General features: G+C 42.6%; 1 protein-coding gene across 1 annotated transcript in view; it reads right to left on the reverse strand.

The window, feature by feature from the left end:
* Positions 1–113: 113 nt before the first annotated feature.
* retreg1 (reticulophagy regulator 1) overlaps positions 114–19349 on the reverse strand; it is a 32474-nt gene continuing 13238 nt past the window's right edge. Inside the window, exons 4-9 of the mRNA XM_041804277.1 lie at positions 8943–9060; positions 8346–8430; positions 6538–6660; positions 5650–5720; positions 5359–5482; positions 114–3883 (exon numbers count right to left, since the gene is read on the reverse strand). Of these exons, the coding sequence (XP_041660211.1) occupies positions 3363–3883; positions 5359–5482; positions 5650–5720; positions 6538–6660; positions 8346–8430; positions 8943–9060 (1042 nt within the window). The 3' untranslated portion in view covers positions 114–3362. The remainder of the gene's footprint in view (positions 3884–5358; positions 5483–5649; positions 5721–6537; positions 6661–8345; positions 8431–8942; positions 9061–19349) is intronic.

A 19349-nucleotide genomic window follows, 5' to 3' on the forward strand; every position in this document is an offset into this window, starting at 1 on the left:
AGCTACTTTACAGGCTTCACATCCTGACACTTATGTTATATTTTTACCCACAGTATTTCTCTGAAAATATGCACAAAATGTCGACTCAAATAAATGTGAAACAGACAGAAAACTACGTATGCTCGAGTTCTTTATTATGACAACAATAACCACAGTCAAGTTTAAAATCTGATCTTCTCAGGGGATGATATATGAGTGCAAAGTAATTTCCCCCAAAGCACACACAATACTTCATTTGTGCACTGAAAGTAAAGTGCTTTAATGATTAAATATTTTAATGTCTCAAAATGAGATTTCCATGCATAGTATTCAGAGACCTGCAGCATGTTCTAACAAAATAAAAGTCCCTCAAATAATAAAGTTTCCTGAAAAAAAAAGTATAAAACTAATAAAAAAAGTTTAACACTTGAAATCCTGAAAACAAACAATCCAAGCTGTGGTGTTTTACAGTATGATGGCCTTGTGATTGTCATTCAGTTTCACATCTAAGGGATTATGGGTAATGTAGTCGTATTAATACATTTTCCATCAGTGTATTTGTTGTGTTATGAGGTTTCTTGAGAATCTAAACCAAAATCCAGTCATTTAATGATAATATATAACAAAAGTAGTTTAACCGTTTAACCCAAAATATGACAGCACTGTTTAGGTTGTATTGTTCAGCAGTAAAATTCTTTTTTAACATGATATTTTAATATATTTATTTGTTGGTTAATTTTATTAGAGGCATGTGATTGTGAAAGATTAAATCTTTCAGATGTGTTTAATCAAATTTCAGTATTTAATATACCGTAATATAATTTCTCAGAGTTTGGTGTTAAAGAGAAAGCAACGTCAACAGATAGAGCAAAATTAAGTTCTGCTTTTTTGATTTAAGATTCTTAACTCAGGGCACACCTCCCTCCGCCTAGTCCAGGGATGTCCAAACTAGGGTCTGGGGGCCAAATGCGGCCCATGGGCCACTTTTGTTTGGCCCACAGCAATTTTTAAATTGAAATAAAATATGACCCACAATAGAACGTGAAGTTTTTGCTTGACTGTACTCTACTTCTTTCTTTCAACACAAGGCGGTGCCACCATGCTAATTCTGTAAACAAACATTTTGACAATAAGAATTTAATGTTGTTTTTTTAATTTGTGACCAACCTAAGACGAAACTGTAAATGGTAAAAATGTTGGCAAACAAAATAAAACCTCTTGATTTGTAAGGCCCTAATTGATTACCACAGCAAATAGCAGCACCAATAGCGCTCTAGATGCATAGCCAGGGGCCCTTAAATGTAATTGGCCTCCAAAGAAATACTTAAATTGATTGGCTATTCGCCTTGTCACTAAACACCTAGCCATCTGAGCACACTCAATCACTAAAAATACTTAGTAACTTTCATATCCCCAAGGTGTGGTATATGAAAGTGAAAGTGGCCCTTAGTGGAAAAAGTTTAGACACTCCTGACTTAGCCTAACATTGGGTTTAAAAATGTGTAGTGAGTGACCAGCCTTTGATTTTAACCAGTTTGGTGTTATTAGCTTTTGCAAAATAGCAAGTTAAATAGTTACTTAACAGGTTTAAGAGAACCTGGCTGCAGACATCAAACATCAGTAAAAGCATACACACTTGGACTTGTCAGTTAATTCACATTTAGATCTCAGCTTTTGCTCAGCAAATCAAAAGGACAGGCTAAAGCTGTTCTCCTTAGCCGTGGAGGACTAAGGATGTTTGTGGGGCAGGGGCAGCAATGATGGAAGGGCACCTGTTGAATGTGGTGGAAACCAGTTTTAATATAGTCGAAATAATGTTAATTTAATAAGGAGGAACTTATGGCACATAATTATATTTTCTATACTACTGTACATGTGCAACAGAGGGTAATTTGTCCAATTTAGTCTATTTAGAAAGCTCTGAAGAGGGCACTTTTCCATATTTCTGCCATATTATACGCCATATTATCCATGCTGTTATTAAACGTGCCAATGGTCAGACTGCGCCATCGGGGGTTGGCACGCCAAGGCCGAGCCTTCCCTGCCTGTGTACACTGAAACCAGCTACCATGCCCGTCCCTGTGGTGGGTCCACAGGGGGGTGACTCCATGTAATTCCTTCTGATTGAACCTCCTGGTAGGGTGCTCACAGCCATCAGATGCCCCTCCGCCTCCAGGTCTGGCGAAGTGCTGTTTCATCATGGGTAGTTGAATTGCTCTTGGTCTGGGCCCTCCCCTGGAACCAGTTTGTCTTGGGAGACCCTAACAAAATAGCTCCCAGGTTTATAGGGCCACACAAACCCTCCCCTACCACAATAAGGTAGCGATTCCTGCCGCTGCTCCTTCGTAGATCAAAAGGCAACGGTTGAGGTGGTTCAGGCATCTAGTCATAATACCTCCTTGACGCCTCCCTTTGGGGGTTTTCTGGGCACGTCCAGCTGGGAGGAGACCTCAGGAATTCCCAGAATGCACTGGAGGGATTATATATCCTGTCTGGTCTGGGAACGCCTTGGGATCCCCCAGGAGGAGTTGGAAAGTGTCACTGGGGAGAGGGATGTCTGGGTTGACTTGCTTAACCTGCTACTACCGCAACCTGACCCCGGATAAGTGGAAGGATGTTATTAAACAGACATAATCATTGCTGAATAACTGTTACTTTTACGACGAATAAGGCCTTCTTCTTGCTCTCCGTGTCTTTCTTTCTCTAGGAAACTTGTCTTTCTCTTGCTATCATTCCTTTTCCAGGATCTAAGGCTGAAAGCAGTTGAAAATGATGGTAAATGAAGATTCTGCTGGAATCAACTACACATGCATTTATGAATGTCTGATGTCTGCAGCAAGGTACCTCTCAAGTAAGTAGGGTACAAACCAAGAATTGCAATCATCTTCAAAAATAAATTTCTGTTAATAAATAATAAGTCAGTGTGGTGAAGATTGCTCTGGCAAAGATTGTCTTCTATGATTTCTTTCTTAAACTTGTGTTTTATCCTGTCAATGTGGGCATGATGGGTTGATGCTGCCAAACTAAGAGAAGGGGGGACCATTCATTCATCTTTTAGTCTGGATAAAGATGCATGGGTTAGCTTTGACTATTACTAGTTACACAGGATATAATATGCAATAAAAGGCAGCAAAGTGATTTTCCTTCCAAAATCCGTTGGGTTAATATCTGAGTGGTACAGTCCGTTCTGATGTCAGCATTCAGCTACAATGATCCTGGTTTAAAGGACACTTCTACCTTCATATCTGACAACCAGATCAGTTTGAAACGACAATGTTAGCTCTACAGAAAAGAAGATAAATGGAAATATTGTTTTCTCACAACCATTAACAGTCCACTGTGACCAGAATTCCCCACCACATGTCCTCAGTAACCATGATTCATCAGTGGCGTCTCAGCAGTTTGGAGAAGAATCCAGAAGACGTCGGCTTGTCACTCTTGTCCCGAGCCTCATCTTTGGCCCGGGTCTTCTCCTCCCCCAGCCCCAGCTCCCCTTCCAGTTGCTCCAGCTCCGACTGGTCCAGCAGCTCAAAGTCCTCCACCTCGCTATCCGACTCTTCTGCCAGCTCCAGCAGCCGGGTGGATTCTGGGAGTCCTGACCGCTCCATGTCACTGAGCGCTGAAAAGCCAACGGCCGCTTCTATCCTCTCCTGCATGGCGGCTGTGACAGCGGCCGCGATAACGTCCCCCGCCATCTGGTTGACTAATTCGAGGGCACTGCCGGCAGGTAGGTCAATGTGAGGACAGGAAGTGCGCGTGGATTTCACCTGCTGCTGCGGCTGAGGCAGAGGAGAGGGAAGGCCCAGGCTGAGGTCGTCGTCTTCATCGCCGTTTGTTGTTGCACCATTGTCAAGTGAGGGGAATTCTGGGAGGCCACCAGTGAAGGCCTCTTCTCTGTCGAGGTCTGAGAAGTTGAGGGAGAAAAATCAGTAATTTAAGCAAGTTAAACACTGCAAACATTGAACATTTTTATGAGCTGAAATTTTTTTTGAAAGTGTAATACAGTAAATATACACTATATGGACAGAAGTATTAAGCCACTTGGCCATTATACTAACAGAGACTAATGACATCATATTCAAATGCAGCTTTAACAGCCTTGTCTTGTTTTTTTTTTTTTTTTTTTGGAGGGCTTTCCACAAGATTTTTGAGTGTTTCTGTGGGAATTGGTGCCTGTTTATTCTGTACAGCACTTATGAGGTCAGCCTGTCCCGTAATCTCTGTTCCGGTAATCCCAAAGGTGCTTGATGGGGTTGAGGTCAGGACTCTGAGTGCTTTCAGACAGATACGGTTCTGATTCTGGTTCTGGCTCTGGCTCCAGTATGGAGTCTTAGAACCTTGGTGCTTTCTGACAAACCAGCCTGCATTCACACCAGTTTAAGTGGAACCAAAGTGCAAGGACATTACTTTGCATCCTCCTCCGCTCCATTTTTTTCCATTTTCCGCTCGTCTTCAAAACCTAGAATGTGACACACCCACTGATGATGCTGCAGTTGATACCAAGTGTTTTTTTGTTTCAGCTGAGAACCAACTTTTCAGGTTCCAAACCTTTTGTTTTTTGAACCAGTCGGTTCAAAATTAGGTCTGAAAGGCCTATAGGAGGGACAGTCAAGTTCCTCCACTCTGATTTGATCTCACCATTCTTTATAGTTCTTCATACACTGGGGCACAGGCATGCTAGAATAGAAAAGGGCCTTCCCCAAACTGTTGCTTCACAGTTACAAGCATAACATTGGTCAAAATATCTTGATATGCTGAAGCATTAAGATTAACATTCACTGGAGGTAAGTGACCTGAGCCAAGATCTGAAAAACAGCCCCATACCATTATCCTGCCTCCACGAAACTTCATAGGTTCAGAATGCAGTCAGCCAGGTAACATTCTCCAGATGGGGGAGTACCCTGACTCCCCCATCTGACTGCCAAACAGAAAAACATGATTTGCTACTGCACAGAAGACGTTTCTACGTGAGGCTTGCATGCAACTGCTGCAACTGACATGGAAACCCATCCATGGAGCTGCTGATGCACAGTTTTTGTGTTTACATTAATGCCAGTGGAAGTTCAGAACTCTTCAGCTATGGAATCGCTACGGCATCCGTTACCGTACCACGCTAGAAGTCACTGAGCTCTTCAGATACTTATGTCCATACACTGTATGTGATTTGAGAATTAGACGGGGTGTTTTTCTTAAATTTGCAAAGATTTAACAGATGCAAAGCTGCACAATCCTGTTGTCAAATGCTATATTTTTAGGTTGTTGCATTGATTTTGTTTGAGTTTCCCAAAAGAGACAGCAACTGATGTTTGAAATGACTTAATGCACACTGCTCTCTACACTTTGGAGACTTAAGGATATCAGTGAAGCTGATGAATGTACCCTCTGAGTTCTCGGTCTGTGGCGTGTGTCCCTCTGACAGGTTGAAGGTACCGTTGTCCGTCCACGTCACATCTGACACCTCTGTGTCCGATACAGACATCTCCTTACACACTGTGGAGTCGAGCTGCAGGAGGAAAACACATGGAAATGTTAGTAATCAAACATCATCTGGCATAAAGGTCTGAATCCTGATGTGGATCATGTGTACCAAATTTCAATTATCTTCAAATGAACCCGTCTGTCTGTCAGCAGAGAGGTAACTAGATTAAAACAAGATCATGATCAGCAAACCTTGGGAAACATTGAGGAGAGATCAGACTCTATGCCCTCTCTGTCAGTCTGAGCCTGCAGGATTCTTTTCTCTGGAGGGAAGAGAACATAAAAACAGAGGATTCAGATTTCTATTTTAAGAAAAAGCTGTATGTCTAGTAGGGCAGAAATGAAACAAATGGCATAGATGAGGGTGTCTACTCTTTTCTGCTCATACTGGTCTATAATTGTGCACATAAAACCTAATTGCAGCATCTTTCTGAGGTTAAAAGAGGTCTAAATATCTAATGCTTGAAAGGCTCAGTAAGCTGTTTGTTTTGCATTAGGAAGTGTATTTTATACCTTGAAAACAAATGTATTCAACAGCTGTTTAAGGACTTCCTTTAATTTTATTTTTCAGTGTATGAATTACACTTTTAAAAACTAAAAGGTTTAGCCCCCTTTATGAAGCAATAAAACATATAGGGTTGACTTCCTTCATGGTCTCCCTCCAACTCTCTGTGGTATGAATGGTTTCTCAAAGCTAATCAGAGATCAGCCATCGTCACAACATCTGACCAATCAGTAGTGGCCCAGAGAGTCTCAAACTTCCTTCTTCCTCCAGAACTTGCAAGATGTGGTTATATGTCTGTTTTGGTCCCAAACAAATGGCCCTAAAACCATAACTAACCATGAGAAGTTGATGAAACTCACACATTATAAAGGTGAATAGTGGTCCTAAATGTCTTGATGAATTTAGTTTGGGTGGGATTTCTAGCTATGATATCAATTTTGGCATGAAAAATGGAGGAACCACATTTGATCATACACCAGTTTAAGTTTTTTGCAGTACAAGAAAATACTGTTTCAGTCCGACATGGTCTCTACATATTAAATCATATTTCTGAGTCATTTTTATTACTTACTTACCATGGTTCTCTTTAATTTTTTGAAGAAACTCCCCAATGCCAAAGTCCAGTTTCTGCAGAACTGGCTCCAGCCACAAACTGACGTCATGGGATGAAATCAGAGGCCACAGGAAAAAACCCAGAACTGCAGAGAAAAACACAAAGATGGCAAGATAAGTTATAAACAAAATAATGAAACTGATCCAAGAAAGAATCGGCCATTAGCATTTGCTATAAAGTCACTGATGTCATTCTATTTGAATCAGATGTGCTCTTTGTCAAATATTTGATATTACTGATAATAGTATTTCCCTGACAGGCTCAGAGGGAGGGTGAGGATATTTGAAAGTGCCACATGATGCTTATTTTTGGTGTATCTCCTTATTATAATGCACCGTTATGCTGATGACACCCTGGTTTCTGTCATATAGCTCCAATCGTCTCTTTCACTATCATGGCCCAATAAAGACATGTAAGTATTAGTATGAGTATGAGTTAAAGGAAGCACAGTGATAATAAACAGTGTTGTCTGATGATTTTGCATATTTATCACACTTAAATGTTTCAGATCATCAAACCAATTTTAATATCTCACAAAGACGACCCAAGTAAATACAAAATGCAGTTTCTAAATGATGATTTTATTTCTTAAGGGGAAAAATCCAAACCTATCTGGCCCTGTGTGAAAAAGTAATTGATGATAAACCATAGTTCTTGAAAAGCTGAGTTCAATTTCCCTGGCCACAAGGTTACAAAGCCATTTCCAAGGTTTTAGGACTCCAGTGAACCACGGTCAGAGCCATTATCCACAAATGGAGAAAACTGGGAACAGAGGTGAACCTTCCCAGGAGTGGTCAGCCAACCAAAATGACTCCAAGAGTGCAACAACGACTCATCCAGGAGGTCAAAAAAGAACAATGAATTCTGCTGTCTGCCAGAAAATCCTGAAGGCCAATGTCCGGTCGTCAGTTCGTGCCCTCAAGCTTGGAATGGCCAAGTCAAAGTCTGGACTTAAATCCACTTGAGCTGCTGTGGTGTGACCTTAAACGGGCAGTTCATACTGGAAAACCCTCCAATATAGTTGAGTTAAAACAATTCTGCGAAGGAGAGTGGGCCAAAATTCCTCCACAGCAATGAGAACGACTCATCACCAGTTATCACAAATGCTTGATTTCAGTTATTGCTGCCAAGGGTGGCACAACCAGTTATTCAGGTTAGGGGGCAATTACTTTTTCACACAGGGCCAGATAGGTTTGGATGTTTTTCCCTTAATAAATAAAATCATCATTTAGAAACTGCATTTTCTAGTTACTTGGGTCATCTTTGTGAGATACTAAAATTGGTTTGATGGTCTGATACATTTAAGTGTGATAAATATGCAAAAAAATCAGGAATCAGAAATGGGGCGAATACTTTTTCACGGCACTGTACAGCAGACCAACATCCATACTAGTGTTGCCTCCCTTACCATCAATTAGTTACTTTTCTGTTGGCCCTTATACATCCCTGATACTGATGCAAAAAAGATGGTTTAAAAATCAATATGTTGATGAGTAGCTTAGCTTTTAAAAGGGATCAATTTAATCAAACCAGGAAAGGATAGTGAAACCTATCTATGGCATCTGCCTTCAACTGAAAGCCCTGTCCCTTTAAGGGTGAAAGCAGTCCATCTAATTGAACTTTAACGTTAAATGTGCTTGTTTTAACCCAAACTGGGGCGGTTTGAATGGGCACAGGAAGTGCTCTTATCCATACCAACCAGTAGTCTCTTTCTAAGTGATATTCTAGTCTCTTCAGCACAGAAAAATGTTCATTCTTGTGTTTACTTACCTAGAATATAAGAGATTACAATCCCTGGAATGTAGCGTCCTAAGACGGCAAAGAAGGTGCACAAACTGCAAACCAGCAGACAGAACTGGAAGATAGAGAAAAGACAGAAGAATAGCACTAAATATGTACAGTTTTCTCAGTCAGTTTTAGTGTTACTTTTAAAATAACTCTCTGTGTTACTGTAATGCATACTGAGAGAAGTTACGCATTCAAATACTTTATATTACAAAAATTTAAACTTCTACTACCACACGAGTTTGCCTGTAAATGGCCTGTAGCAAACGGTACATCTGCTTTCAAATGTTTTAGCTCTACCATCAATCTACAGCCCAGTTAACAGCCGACAGTCTATGGTCTAATGCTGCTGTGAATTAACTTTTGAAAATTTAATCTCAAATCAAATCAAGAGTCAGTAACAACATTTACTGATTCAGTTTTTTTCTGCTTTAAGAAGAACAAGGACAAAATCATAATTTCATGCTTTTCTGTGTCTGACTGAATGAAATAGTTCCAGAGAGCAGAACAACTCCAGGATTTCTTGCAGTAAATAAGTGAGCATTACGGTTAATCTCAGGTAGTTTTCATCCTCTGTCTCACCTTGCCGGGGTTCTGCTGTTTGAAGGCCGATGTCTCCTGGAGGAAAAGTCTGAGGGAGTCGCTAAGCTGAAGTCCAGACCCGGACCGGCTGTCCTGGCCTGAATCAATGATCTCCCAGCTACAAGAAAACACACACAGAGGCAGTGTTAGCCATGCATAAGATAACCTAACAGTGGATATGTTCCTCCATCCTTAAACACAAACCCAGTTTTCAAACTACATTCACAAAACCTCTGATTCTTCTGGCAAAATATAATAATAACATCCAGGAGTTTAATTTATTCTCTAATAAAACTGTTCCAACATCATTCACACAGCAGTGAAAATTACCACAGAGTTAGCGGAGCCCCTGATAAATCCGGATAATGGGCCCCTGATAAACCCAGAGAATGGACCCTGATAAACCCAGAGAATGGGCCCCTGATAAACCCAGAGAATGGACCCTGATAAACCCAGAGAATGGACCCCCGACAGACCCAGAGAATGGACCCCTGATAAACCCAGAGAATGGGCCCCTGATAAACCCAGAGAATGGACCCCCGACAGACCCAGAGAATGGACCCCTGATAAACCCAGACAATGAGCCCCTGATAAATCAGGATGATGGGCCCTGATAAACCCAGAGAATGGCCCCTGATAAACCCAGAGAATGGGCCCCTGATAAACCCAGAGAATGGACCCTGATAAACCCAGAGAATGGGCCCCTGATAAACCCAGAGAATGGACCCTGATAAACCCAGAGAATGGGCCCCTGATAAACCCAGAGAATGGACCCTGATAAACCCAGAGAATGGGCCCCTGATAAACCCAGAGAATGGGCCCCTGATAAACCCAGAGAATGGACCCCCGACAGACCCAGAGAATGGACCTCTGATAAACCCAGAGAATGGGCCCCTGATAAACCCAGAGAATGGACCCCCGACAGACCCAGAGAATGGACCCCTGATAAACCCAGACAATGAGCCCCTGATAAATCAGGATGATGGGCCCTGATAAACCCAGAGAATGGGCCCCTGATAAACCCAGAGAATGGGCCCCTGATAAACCCAGAGAATGGGCCCCTGATAAACCCAGAGAATGGGCCCTGATAAACCCAGAGAATGGGCCCTGATAAACCCAGAGAATGAGCCCCTGATAAATCAGGATGATGGGCCCTGATAAACCCAGAGAATGGCCCCTGATAAACCCAGAGAATGGGCCCCTGATGAACACAGAGAATGGGCCCCTGATAAACCCAGAGAATGGGCCCCTGATAAACCCAGAGAATGGGCTCCTGATGAACACAGAGAATAGGCCCCTGATAAACCCAGAGAATGGGCCCCTGATAGACCCAGAGAATGGGCCCCTGATAAACCCAGAGAATGGGCCCTTGATAAACCCAGACAATGGGCCCCTTATGAACCCAGAGAATGGGCCCCTGATAAACCCAGAGAATGGGCCCCTGATAAACCCAGAGAATGGGCCCTTGATGAACACAGACAATGGGCCCCTGATAAACCCAGAGAATGGGCCCCTGGAGCCTATCCCAGTTGTCACTGGGCGAGAGGCAGGGCTGACATATAGAGACAGACAACCAGGTATGCTTACACTCTCACCTATGGCCAATTTAGAGTTACCAGTTAACCTACCAAGCATGTCTTTGGTGGTAGAAGGAAGCCACGCATGCACGAGGAGAACATGTAAACTCCGCACAGAAAGGCCCTGACCAGGAAGTGAACCAGGGACCTTCTTGCTGTGAGGCAACAGTGCTTACCCCTGCGCCACCGTGCCAAATTTGATTTTTCAATAAGCCCACCCACATTGTTAAGATTACCAAAAAACAAAAAAGGACTATGTTGTTCCAAATAGCAGCATGAATAATGAATTTCATTTTTGTTGCTTTTTTGAGAGTGGTTAGAAATAAAGGGTAATATAATGTGGTTATTACAACTGATTTCACTGATCTCCATGGGCCACCTGTTTGCTTGGGTCCCAGCTCTTCCTTTTATCCTCCCTTGTAGGTGGCCTTGGTGGTCAGGGATTGCTCCAGTGAGCCATCTCACATCTTTACTCCTGTTATTGAGAGTTGTATGCAAATTAGCGTGCCTATGAAAAGCGTACTATGATGTACTCATAGTATGACAAAACACAGAAGTGTGGACTTCATGTTTCAAAATACTGACTTCTTGTATCAGTTCAACAGTTTAAGAGAAAACACAAGCCCTAAAAATGTCACATATGTAGCTGAAAGTAACCTTTAATGGGACTCTAAAAATTTCAATGGGGCACAACTGAGCCATTTTGGTTTGGTGAGGGTCCAGGTAAAATTTGCAACAAGGACAGAAAGATAGAATCATTTTCTCAGTAACTACAGGGTTATCTCTCCTAGGTTGGTGTTGGTGCCCTAAATATTGCCCTGTCTCCCCTCACGATCGCCTCCTGTATCAGCTTGACTTCAAGGAACTTTCATGAGTGTTCACGAGAAATTACAGTCTCACATATACTCTCACCACCACCTGACTCTAACACCCAGCCTTGTCTCACATAACCCTTACGATGAAAGGTCAACCCGTGGCTCCCCTCTCGACTTCCAGGCACATGCCCACAGCAAGAGGCCGACTTCCAGGGAAACATGATGGCTGGAACATGTGACAGTGATACCGTGAACGATTAAGGCAGTAAGTGGCGGCCAGATAACCAATTCTGTGTTCCAAGAACGACAGACGTGTTCCTGGATAGACATGCCAGGCTTTGTGGATTCAGGACCGTCAGGTTTCACCTCATCAGATCACCTGGAGTGTGGAGGAGGATTTTATTTCAGCTTGTTTTCCAGCCAACATGGAAACAAACTCAAATGTGGAGGTGCCAGGGTTCACTGAGTACAAGGAGGCCATGCTCAGATGAGGATAGGATCTATAAAAGGATATCAACCATTTCCTTTTCAGAGGAGAAACGTTGGTTTCTCTGTTTTATAGCAGAGAATAGACAATGTAGTAAGACTGTTTGAGATATAATTCTATCATTGCAATGTAGACTGGTAGATATAAGGTTAGATGAGTCAAACAGTGCCTATAAAAAGTTTCCCCTCCCCCCTTTGATGTTTTTATAAATCAATCTGGGTCAATATAGTCTAGCTTTTAAAAAAGAACATTTTCAAAAGAACTCCCTTTAATGTCAAAGTGAAAACAGATTTCTACATGGTAATGTCAAATGAAAAATCCGTAATTTAAAATAAGTGACTGCATAAATATTAACCCCCTTTAGAGTGACTGACCTAATTCAACAGAGGTTCAGCCAACTGGTGCTAGAAGTCTCACAGTCAGTGAGATGGAGATCAGCTGAGGTCAGTGAGTGTTTCTCAAGTGACAGTAGTGTAGACATCTGTGTCTGGAAGGTCCAGTCACTGGTTAATCAGTATTCCTGGCAACCATTACACCATGAAGACAAAAGGACACCCCAAACAACTCAGAGAAAAGGTTATGAAAAGTCCAAGTCAGGGGATGGATACAGAAGCATTTCCAAGGCTCTGAGCACCCCCCCAAACTTCAGCTAACTCCAGTGTCCTTACTGCAAATCTTGTACTTGGGAGTCATTGTCAAAGTCGCAACAGTTTGAACCGAGTTCAGTACAAAACTTTTTCTCTTTTGTGTTTGGTTCAGTGTAGTTCTGAGGCCCAAACTATTGGACTGGTTGTAATGCTCCATTTGAAGGAGTTTTAGTTTAATTTTAGCACCAGGGATTAAGGGAAAACATCTATTTTCTTTTTCATCCACCCACCTACCAACCCAGGCATCCATCCATCCATCCATCCATCCACCCATCCATCCATCCATCCATCCATCCACCCATCCATCCATCCATTTACCCATCCATCCATCCATCCATCCATCCATCCATCCTTTTACCCATCCATCCATCCATCCATCCTTTTACCCATCCATCCATCCATCCATCCATCCATCCATCCTTTTACCCATCCATCCATCCATCCATCCTTTTACCCATCCATCCATCCATCCATCCATCCATCCATCCATCCATCCATCCTTTTACCCATCCATCCATCCATCCATCCATCATCCACTCACCCATCCATGGTTCTAAGAACATGTGGCGTATTCTGGTCTTCATGCTCACAGTGGCAGTAGAAGAGCAGACGATTTTGCTGTAAGAGCCAAAATAAGCTCAACAGTTTCTGCAGCACAAACACAATCATGGAATCTGCCGTTATTGTTGTTGTTAGCAGGGTTAGTGTGGGTTAAGAGGACTCTGACGTGATTGTTCCAGAACAGATGCACTTCGTTGTATACCTGACAAAAAGGGGTGGTGTACATATTTACTCAAGGACTTGCTTTCAAAAAAAAGAAGTGTTTTGGGGTTCCCAAAAGGCCTTTGACATGTGGATAAAACACCAATAACAGAAAAAAAGTTTTCATGGATTCTCCTAAACTCGTCTCCTTGTGGTCGGCTCCTAAGGCTGATTTATTTATTAATTTATCTATTTTCATGTTTTACTTCAAAAACTGTCTTACGGCGCTGTTCCTACTACATGCTAACGCTCAGCTCCTCATTTTTACGTCTGGTGAAGAGCCGGGGGAAAGCTCAGACAGGAAGGCAGCAGCCATTAACTGAAACTACAGCGGCCTCTAGTGGCAGGAGGTTCATTACAGTTTAAAAGAGCTTTATAGACCGGGATTTCAAGCCCATGTTTATGAAAAGTGCTAAGTAAACAGTTAAACCAACTTGTGAATGTCATGCTGGCTAATTTGCTGAACAAATTTAACCGTTTAACTGATTCACCACAAGCGTTCCTAGTGCATATCTCTGATTTTCTGTAAATCCCTCCTCAGTTGGTTTTGTTTTCCTGTCTAGTCCAGAAGCATTTGCAACACTTGACAAGAGTAACTGTCATCACAGCACACATGGGCTGTAAATCAAGACTTTCAGTCCTCATGGCAGTCACATGCTGTTTGAGCTCATCAAGCCCCCAGTAAGCTAAGAAGCTGATGTATCATGTTTCATCTCTGGACTCTTAAGACCACCACCTCCCAACGATGAGCCAATCGATCAGCCGACAAGTTTCACCACAGTCATCACTTCAGCAGAAAAATGTCTGAAACTCAGCGGAGAAAATGACAACAAGGACGTCAGCGGAGTGAAGGCGGGGGGAGGGAAGGCCCCACATGAGCAGCTGTTGGGTAGGGGTCACTTTTTACCCAACCAGTAATCTCTGAAACAACACAGGGAGCGGCATGTCTGAGCCTCTAACAAGCCCAGTGACGATGCTTCAAAAATAGGACCAGACAAACAATGTGAGGAATGGCGGCAAAAACATCTCACTTGAGATTTGGGAGGGGGGAGAGGGTTGTAAATATGTTACCCAACTGTGTGTTTGGGTACACACAACAGAAACACCGACTCTGAGGCAACTAATGCCTGTTTATGTTCAGACTACCGACATAAATATTGTGTATGCAGGGAGAAAGTCAATGCCTGCATGTGTCAGTCCAAGACATGGCGCCAAAAAGCGACGAGTAACATAAGACACGGATGTTATGGACATGTGGGGAGTGGTGATGCAAGATCTTTGCAGCTTTCCAAGTAGATCTATGCCGGGTTGTTTATATGTTTGACTGTAATGGAGAGTTAAAGAGCGATTAAAGTCAGCCTTTAGAGTGGACAGGACAGGGAAGAAAGATGGATGAGACACACCCACCCCCCCACATGCAGTCAAACACGCGCCAACTGAGAGTTACAACTAGTGACACATGCCGCCATCTAAAGAAATTCAAGAACAGATGAGAAACAATGTCAGTGATATCCATCAGTCTGGAAAGGGTTACAAAGCCATTTCTAATGCTTTGGTTCTCCAGGGAACCAAAGTGAGAGCCATTATCCACAAATAGGGAAAACTTGGAACAGTGGTGAACCTTCCCAGGAGTGGCCAGCCTACCAAAATGACCCCAACGACTCATCCAGGAGGTCACAAAAGAACCCAGAACAACATCTAAAGAACTGCAGGCCTCAGTTCACCGTACAAGCTCTCAGTTACTCTTTAACCATTTTGTCTCATCTGGATTTTATTGTCTTTGAAAGCTTGTGAAATATATACCCTGTGGTGCGCAGTCAAGCTCTAAATATCCTTTTTGCCAGGATAACCTGGGTTTTAAGAGTATGTGTGCTGAAGTAATGTCACTTAATTTTTTTGAAGAGTTAGGAGACACAGAGGGCCGTGTCACAGGCTCTGTCTCTCCATTATAAGTGATTCAGTCCATCTCCTCCATGAGCTAACTAAAAAGACATGCGCAGTTTGGCGGAGTATGACGCAACAAGGGTACAGCTTGCCATTAAGTGTCACAGCCTGTCACAATGCATTGTGGGAAAATAATATGGTGGGTTAGCATGCTACACTAGTGGGAGAAACTTTTGAAAATGGATTAAAAAGGAATAAAAGCTCATCTACAGTCAGAGTTACTGGTGTGGATTTAATCTGTAAAGTTCCTGGAAAGTCACCGAGGTTCCAGGCTCACTAGAGAAGCCTCTGTAGGGGCTACGAAGACGTGGAAAGCGTCATCAGAACAGCTGGTTCAAAAGTCAGACTGAACGTTCAGACATGTGTACTTGGCTTGATGATTCTTGGATGTTTAAGCACTGACTGCCCTGTTTGCTACTATTTATTGTTGCTGATTCTGTGGTTGTAGGTGCAACAAGTGTTGGCAGGTATATCTAGAGAAGCCCTTGAAAGTTGCTGCCCAGGGATATGTTTTCATGTTAATCTGGCCATGAGTAACGTATCTAATGGAAATGTTTGTTTCCCTTGCAAACTTTAGCTCTCAGCTGCTACTACTAAAGTTAACTTTTTATACAGCAGAAGCTCTCAATGAGGAAATCTGCTTCGGAAACCAGCCTTGGTGATCACTATGGAGCTCTAGTGCGACACGCACTGGCACCTGCATCACTTGTCTTTGCATAAGCCAATAGAGAATTGTAATACCAAGCTCCAACGTGTAGAGGGCAGTCACTATGCATACTCAAACATTTGGACCCAAATTGTTCAACAACAATACTGAGAAGGCTTATAGAACTTTTGCATGTTGCACCCCACAGTCTGTCCATGTTGTCTGTGTAGTGCACATCTTGTATGCAGAAAGTTAAGAAAGCTGATTGTAAGTATGCAAAAAAAAAAACAAAACAGCATCTAGACTCAGTGGTTGGCTAAACAGGGAATGGCCTCATATCCATCTTTGCCTGAGCCCTCCCAAAGACTAAATCTGCCATCCCTCCACCTGCGGAGTCATGCAGTTGATATCACATCCATTACTTTAATACCAGCTCAAATTTCTCCTCATTTTTTAGCAATCTGTTTACCTCCAAGAACAAAACTTCTAGTTGTCCAGCCTCTATTTTCCACTTTCTTTTGAGTTTTCTTAACCAAAGACATCACCAAAGGAAAAAGGTAAAATGTGTCATTGAGAAGATGCTGGGTTTTTGACGAGCACAGCCCCAAAATTTACATTGGCGTCCATGTTTTGGTTCATGAAATTTTGGGTGTATGGATCTCCAAATGTAGACAATAAACCCAAAGCTATCAAAATGGTAGAGTACTCCAAAATGTGACCAGGAAATCTGTTTTTGTTTGTGATCCAAGCAAAAAAGACGTTCATCTACACCCAACAAGCTCCTATTTCTGTCAGTCCTCTTTCATAACAAGAACATGCATCAACAAGTCCAGTCATACCTCAATCCTGCTCCATGATCTTCAGGAGACATCTCCAGATCTTTGGATATCTTCAGACAGAAAAAAAAGTTGCCGATTGCAGGACAGCTCAGAGGAAAACTTATCAAAGAAGAAACCAGCAGGCAGCTCGATCTTGTCTTCGTGGTGATAAGCGTCAGCAGAAACCCAGGTTGTACGTGTCACACGGTGTGAGAGCAGCTTGTGTTTATCGTCAATGAAGCTCAGGATGGAGTATTTCAAGCAGCTTCATCTAAAAATAACCCGGTCACACTACATTCCTGCTGGTAGCCATCAGGAGGACAGAGGGATGGGAGTGAGGGGGGTAGAGACAGCAACGCCCCCCACAAACTCCAAACAACACCCTCTGAAAAACGCCTCCTCATGTGTCAGTGACGTGGACAGCCAGATGACGGAGACAACTTTGTTTATTTGTTGATGACTCTGTCAGTTTATTTAGAATCCTACTGAAGGGGAAGTTTAGCTCTCATAAGTGAGCTTAGTCTCCCAGTACAGCTCTCTGTCATGGTTCTTTAGGATGGTTTCACATTAGGGGCCCTGGCTCTGTTCCGGGTACACTTGACCACAAAGTCTGGTTCATTTGCTCAGTGTGAGCACAAGTGTTTCTGCAGCTCAAGTCTGCTTCAAAAGGTGGTCTCGGGGGCACGCAGATGGTCAATGGTTTTAGGCACACCCCATGTACACGGGCGGCCGGGGTTTGAACCCGGCCTGTGGCTCTTTGCCGCATCATTCTCCCCACTCTCTAGTCCCTGTTTCTGAATCTATCCACTGCCCTCCTCTATCAAATAAAGGCACAAAATGCACAAAAATAAATCTTTGAAAAAGAAAAAAAAAAAAAAAAAAAAAAAAAAAAAGTGGTCTCGGTCAAGGTTCATGTGGGCTCAGGCTCAATACAAAAGGGATGCGAACGCAACTGTGTCCAAATAACAGGTACTCATCAGCAAGAAGAGTTGTAAAGTCAATTCTGTCTCCTATCTTTGCAAAACTATCAAATCCCTGGGCCTATTTCATGCTCTGAGCCTGGACTGACTCTGTTGTCTGTACAGAGCATAAATACACATCAACCCAAGCGGCAGACATGGCTGTCTCCTCTACTTTTTTCTTTATGGCAGATTTACATCACCTACTGTAACAGAATAAATACGGAGGTGGGTGGGAAAATGTTACCCCTGAAAAACCAGACCAGAAGGGGAGTAGGAAAGGTGAGAATCACATTTAGCACACTGCAAAACAATCATGCCAAATGCAAAGACTCCCTAAAATAATGGAGGTAAACTTTCAGCTCAAGGAAGGGGGACTGGTACTGAGTAGCACTACTAGAGCCCTGTACGGGACTCTTATCTTGATCCCGCTGGATTTGTGACCATTACTGCCCACTTCCACAGTGTGTGTCATCCACTTCTGCCCTAACCTGCAACAGGTGTGTCAATACCACCAGAATCCCACATGGACTCTGATGATCCATGTTAATTATTCAGCATAAACAGACAATGCTTTATTAAAGGTGATACTGGTGTGTTCACTGAAGCACCATCCTGATTAAATTTTCTATCTGAAAGAAGGACACCCTAACAAAAACAACCACATCCTTGTCATGCTTAACAGTGCCACGCATGGATAAAAAAGCAGTAGAAGCAGCCACTTCTAAGCAGTAGCAGTAGAAGTGGCATTAGCTTTCAGTGATTTCAGTGAGCATTGCTCCTTTAAGAAGGACCTGCCGGTTGTACCGGCCAGGAGGCTAGGCTATACAGCAAAGAATTAAGTGAGTTTTTAGTAAAAATGGGCCACAAAACAATGTTGGCTTAAACTTACTCACTATCAACAATTTTTGAAGGTTTTACTTCATTGCCAGGAAGCCTCTGCGTTTTTGTCACTATTTGGCAATGCAAGAGCACGTATCCACTAGCCAAAGCCAGCACTGCAAAATAATAAAAACACAGAGGCTTTCTGGGCAGGAAATAAAATGCTGCAAGGTTTTCAACTGTGTGTATATTTGAGACAACACTGTTTTGTTGGTCCAGTTTTACCAAAAACTCACTACATTCAGCTAAGAAAGCATACCCATCTGTTACGCTGTATAGCCTAGCTTCTGAATGAGCGAGTCCTTCTTAAAGGAGCAAGGTTCACTGAAATCACTGGAGGCTAATGCCATTTAGGTACTTCATACATCCCAACTTTAAAAACACTGAAATATCCCTTTAATGATGGGCCACATACCGCCTACTGTTTTTGAATGTGTAGTCTTGTGAGGAAGTAAACAAAACCCTTCATTATTGGAGGATTTTATCACTTAATGTTTTATTATCAGAATGATAAAAACTAAATTTGCAATACTGGCCGATAATTTATCAGTACTGATTATTATTGTGGATTCCTACAACTGTATCAGTACATTTTTCTGACTGTTTTAAGCAAAGACACCATAATAAACAAACATGTATACACAGGCACTAATAGACCTCTCCTACTGAAGAGTTGTAAAATCATTAAACTCTTCTTTATAAATCACTGCCCTGTGATGAAACACTCCTGTCTGCTTTGTTGTCTTGTTTTCTCTCAGCCTGCCTTCGTCCAATCAGAGAGGTCGCTCTGAAGCACACCCTCACTGTTCCGGGAGATCTGATTGGCTGGGCTGCTTCCTGTCACACCTCTGAATCAGTGGAGAAACAGCT

This window comes from Cheilinus undulatus, linkage group 13 (genome assembly GCF_018320785.1).
Source record: "Cheilinus undulatus linkage group 13, ASM1832078v1, whole genome shotgun sequence".
NCBI classification, from domain to species: domain Eukaryota; kingdom Metazoa; phylum Chordata; class Actinopteri; order Labriformes; family Labridae; genus Cheilinus; species Cheilinus undulatus.